The sequence below is a fragment of the Rhinopithecus bieti genome, unplaced genomic scaffold, assembly GCF_001698545.2.
Source record: "Rhinopithecus bieti isolate Rb0 unplaced genomic scaffold, ASM169854v2 scaffold_5132, whole genome shotgun sequence".
NCBI lineage: Eukaryota > Metazoa > Chordata > Mammalia > Primates > Cercopithecidae > Rhinopithecus > Rhinopithecus bieti.
The window spans coordinates 1,065,071-1,070,636 of NW_016804791.1; the positions used below are offsets into that span (position 1 = coordinate 1,065,071).

The 5,566-nt window shown below is 36.0% G+C and overlaps 1 protein-coding gene across 1 annotated transcript in view; it reads left to right on the forward strand.

Moving 5' to 3' along the window:
* DESI2 (desumoylating isopeptidase 2) overlaps nt 1-5,566 on the forward strand; it is a 64,879-nt gene that overhangs the window by 38,799 nt on the left and 20,514 nt on the right. The window contains 2 exon segments of the mRNA XM_017870405.1: nt 2,635-2,707; nt 5,286-5,379. Coding sequence (XP_017725894.1) covers nt 2,635-2,707; nt 5,286-5,379 — 167 coding nt within the window.

Genomic DNA, 5,566 nt, shown 5'->3' on the forward strand with positions numbered 1-5,566 from the left:
GGTTAGGTGTTTCTTAAGCCTTTAGCATGTTTGCATCATAGCCTTCTATTTATGGAAACAGTGGTTCCCTTCTGTGAACAGAGTGACTCTAGGGAATGCAAGGCTAGGCAGAAGTGGAGTTATGAAAGCTCTAAAAAGCATGACATCACAGCACTATCATTAGTAACATGAACTTTAGAATCAGACAGACTTGGGTTGAATTCTAGTTTTTTTTTTTTTTTTGAGAGGGGGTTTCACCTTTTCGCCCGGGCTGGAGTGCAGTGGCCGAATCTCAGCTCACTGCAAGCTCCGCCTCCCGGGTTTACGCCATTCTCCTGCCTCAGCCTCCCACGTAGCTGGGACTACAGGTGCCCGCCACCTCGCCCCGCTAGTTTTTTGTAGTTTTTTAGTGGAGACGGGGTTTCACCATGTTAGCCAGGATGGTCTCAATCTCCTGACCTCGTGATCCGCCCGTCTCGGCCTCCCAAAGTGCTGGGATTACAGGCTTGAGCCACTGCGCCTGGCCTCTTTTTTTTTTTTAATGGAGCTTTTATTTACAAGTATACTCATATCTGAACTTTTGCTACCCAAACTCTGGGATTACATAGATTTGGGTAAATATTTTGAAGAATCCTTACTGTATGTAATCTTACTACTCTCCTTCCAAAATCAAATTGATTCACATAAAAAAAGTATCCTTCATTTCCTAACTTGTCATCCAAATTCTGTCTCTCCAAATCAGGAACTCAAAAAATTCACATCGAGAGGGATACTTATATTCTCATATGAATCTTTGTTATATCCACACAGATTCTCTCTTCTTATGTATTATTTATCTTTTATCTTGTTTTATGCAGTTTTATAAAATAAAAGTTGTACATTTTAATGCTGAATGTCTGTTGATGTTTTCCTCTATAAATTCTAGGATTTTGCTTTACTTAGGTTGTCTTTTCCCACCTAAAATTTTTTAAACTCTATTTCCTTCTATCCCTATATAGTTATTTTAGACACACTGGAATTTTAGATACATGAAATTTATTTTTGTGCATAATCAATTTTGTCAGCGTGTTTTTAATAATTCATGCTTTGTCATTAATTTTAAATATCTCCTTTATCGTATATCAAATTCTTATATATACAAGGGTCTGTACCAGGATCTGTTCCTGCAACAGTGCCATATTGTTTTAATGAATATTTCAATTTCTAGATGGGAAAATTCCTTGTTCTTTTTCATATATTTATTTATTATTGCTTAATTCTTCTTCCAGGTACATTTTATTTTATTTTTATCCACCCTCTGCCCCAGGTACATTTTAGAAAAAAAAAAAAAACTGACTTGTTCATTTATGCTTCTTCCAGCAATGCATGAGAATGTGTGTAGGTCTGAGAAAGACTGGCTAGGGGTCTGGAGCCAAGGTTAAGACTTGAATAAACCTAGAACAATTAAAGATAAATTATCTGTCCCCTAACCTGGGAGAAATCCAATAGGTTTGTAACACTTCTGAGCATTACCTAAGTGTTCGTTTAGTGAGCTCTTAACTCATTTACCTTTTTCTCAGTTTAACCCCCTCCACTTCACCTTTTAACCCCTTTCACAGTCATTTCCTGTAATTTCTTTTTTTCTTTTTTTTTTTTTTGAGACAGAGTTTCACTCTTTTTGCCCAGGCTGGAGTGCAATGGCATGATCTTGGCTCACCGCAACCTCCACCTCCCAGGTTCAAGCGATTCTCCTGCCTCAGCCTCCCGAGTAGCTGGGATTACAGGCATGTGCCACCATGCCCGGCTAATTTTGTATTTTTTAGTAGCGACAGGGTTTCTCCATGTTGGCCAGGCTGGTCTCGAACTCCTGACCTCAGGTGGTCCAACCCCCCGCCCCCCGGCCTCCCAAAGTGCTGGGATTACAGGTGTGAGCCACTGCACCCGGCCATTTCCTGTAATTTGTTATCATATTAGCTATGTATATGCTCTTCCCTCTTCCTGGCATTTCTGTCCATCCCCATGGGCCCCATGGCCCAGTTTTGTTACTGGGAAATCTGATTTGTTCCTAAAGACTCAGTTCAGATATTACCTTTTCTGGGAGGTTTTTGTTCATGCTAATGGTAAGAAGTAAGAATGTGGTTCTAACCTTTGTGCATTATTTATTCCTATGTTATTACCATTATCAAACTTTGAGCTGAATCAGGACACATGATAACATGCTGTAAATGTTTGTTGAAAAAGAATTAAATATTTCTGCTTTCAGGGAGCTCACCAAAGAATAAGAAGAAAAGCTTAGGATAGGAGAAAAATAGATATGAAAGCACACTGTGTGTGTGTGTGTGTGTGTGTGTGTGTGTGTGTGTGTGTGTGAAGTCACTAACAGGAAAGCTCTTACATAATCTCCCCCCACCGCCGCCCCACAAACTGATCAAGCTTTTAATTGTATTGCTTGCTCTATAAGGCTTAGATAATGTGCTTATACTCAAATTGCGACAATCATTTTGACCCAGGAAGGCATTCCAGATGTGATACAGGCAAAGGCACAGAGATAGAACCAACTGGATCTTTATCATGGGAGTTTCAGAGTGTACGATTTGGGGAGTAGTCACTTCTGTAGTGTGGAGTTGAGTGGTAAATGAACAGGTGTTCTGAAACTTTTCTTTCTTTTTTTCTTAGTATTGGATGAACGAATATACCTCATCCATTGGAATTGGAGTTTTTCATTCAGGAATTGAAGTCTATGGCAGAGGTATGTGTACACACAGTCTAAATATACTCTCTGAAGATTTTGTACTTTAAAGGAGTTGCAAAACCATAACTATAGGTGTTTCTCTTTTTTTAACCACTTCCATATGTTATTACAGAAAGTAGAAGAAAATCTCCCCATATTCGTTTATACTGCATTTTGAAAAAATGCCCAAAGTAGAATGTATTTGGGGAGAAAGGACTCAAAATACAAGAGTATACATTCACTTCATTCACTTTATCTTTTATTCTAAATACTATGTTTTAAAAAATATTTTCCTTTTGTGATTGTCATAAAGTGAGTTTGTTTTGTTCTCCTATATATTGGACCTCCTAAGAAACCTTGCCCTTCGAAAATAGCATGATAAAAACAATAATTTTGGTTGGAAAGGTTGGTGCTAGAAGGTGTCAGACTTGAAATACCAATTTCCTGAGGGAATTTCAGTAATAAATTTGGTTTGTAGACCTATAAGTCTATAAAATCTGTAAGTTTTTGAAGTCTAAAAACATTGCTGAACAAATCCGACCATGATTACAGCTAATCATGCCCTTTGTCACTAACTCAGCCTTCTTCATTCTTGTTATTATCCTTTATTAGGATAAACATGTCAGGAGTCACTCAAACCAAGCAGCTGTGTGTTCAACAGTTTTTTTTCTTCTGTTCTAATTCCTACTCTTGATGCAAGATAATCTACCCCTGATCAAGTTGTAACTAATAGTAATGGTCTGCGTAAGACAGATCACATTGCTGATTTCATGTAATCTATCATTTTGAATTATAAACTAACCCTGTAGCAGAAATGCCTTTGTTCGCTTCAGCTAGACAGTCTTTGTGACCTCTTAGAATATATTATTGCACTTTACTCAGGGTTATCCCTGAACACTATACACCAGTTTTAACCAATATAAAGAAGAGACTCATTTACTTAAATGTGTCAGTATGGTGGTTATACTATTTTTTATATTCCATTTTACCTGTTTCCAGGTGCAGTTTAGCATATTAAATGTTGGCTATACAAATCTGCCATTTAAAGCTCTATTTTACTTGAAAGTCTACATCTACCAAATAATCCCAAAAAATACTGAGGGGCTCTTGCTGAAAGTTTCGTGCTTGGGAGTATTGCTGTGGGTGGGATCATAGTCTGTGGGGTTACTCTTTTGGTTGATTTGGCTTTTCCACATTTGCATGTGTATTTCTTGAATTTGTATGATGTGTTACCATTTTTTAAATGCCACAAATTTGGGACCACATGATCATGGTGGGTTAGATAAGGGCAGGTGACATCTTCTTCATTTTTCAGCTGAAGAAACTGAGGCCCAAACCTGCTGAAAGTCATAATGCTAATAATTAACTAAAACTTGAACCCAAATGTTCCTGTATGCTAGTCCATGGCTCTATTATCTGCCTAATCATTGCTCCCCTTCATAAAATGAGTTAGTAATAATTAGAAACATGTTTCAAAACATGTTCATGTAAATTTAGTAAAGCTAGAATCAAATATTAATATATTTCTGAAAATTAGTGATTGCTTTTTAAATAAAAGAATGGGTCTATGACTTTCCTTGTTATAATTGAGAAAGTTAAGAATCCAAATATAATCTTACCCTTTCCAACGTGATAATCTACAATATTTTGTAAAATTTTGTCACTAAAAAACTTTAAAAATTTTATTTCAAAATAGCCACTTTATTTCTCAAACTACATTGTTGCTTTTTTTGGACAGGTCTGAATTAAAAGTAAATTTAGTATCTGCGTGTTCTTTCCTGTGCTTTGTTCTAAGACCTTTTACGGTTATATTTTTAAAGTGATGAAGTTGATTTAAACATGGTTTGGAATTATTTAAATTTGTCTACTAAGACTTAGCCACTAAAATATCTAAGTGAGATAACAGAAAATTACAGGAATTTTTTTTATCTAAAATTATTCTCCATTTTGTTCTCCAGAGTTTGTATCTGATGTACAGTTTGTATTGGATGTACAGTCAAAAAATAGTTTATCCTAGCTAAAAGACTTGCTGTGGAGATTGGATGGGAGGGTGGGTAGGTATATGTGTTAATTTGGCAGTTTATTTTTTTCTTAAATGAAGAGAATTGAGTGGTGTTTTAGGTTTAGTAATGTTCCACCCTACTCAAAGGTAAACCAAGAGTCTTTATCCCAGAAACCATGAAACTCACGGTTACTAGACAGTTTCTCCAGTAAGATATGTGTTTGAAATTAGATCACTTTAATTTAGAAAGTGGCAAAACACTGAACTGACCACCTACCTAGATTGGCATGATACAGACATGCAGAGAGAACTGTATTTACCTTTGTGTGTTAGTCACACTCTTTTTGCCATTATAAGAAAGGGAAATAATGGCAGTCAAGAATATCTTTGAGTGTCTTCTGTTATTTGAGTTTTGGGTCTTTTGTGACAACTGTTTATACGAGTAATAGCTAAGTGAGATATTTGTGAAAGCATTTTATAAACTGAAAAATATTTAGATGGTGTCACTGTTGTCCTCAATTATTAAAGCTAATTCAGCATTCTGGTTAAATTTTATGTGATACATACTAAAAATCATGAGTTTTCTCTTTTCAGAATTTGCTTATGGTGGCCATCCTTACCCCTTTTCTGGAATATTTGAAATTTCCCCAGGAAATGCTTCTGAACTAGGAGAAACATTTAAATTTAAGTAAGTAGGGAGGATAATTTTTATTACACTGTCTTAGGTGCCATAGCTTGTTTTCAGGTAAACAGAATTCATTCTGTAAATCAAAACAAACCCAAGAAGTTAAAAATGTCTCTTTAACTTTGTTTAAATTGCTGACATTTTATATAACTCAGGTTTGCCTCAGGAAACTCATTTCTTTTCCCTTTTT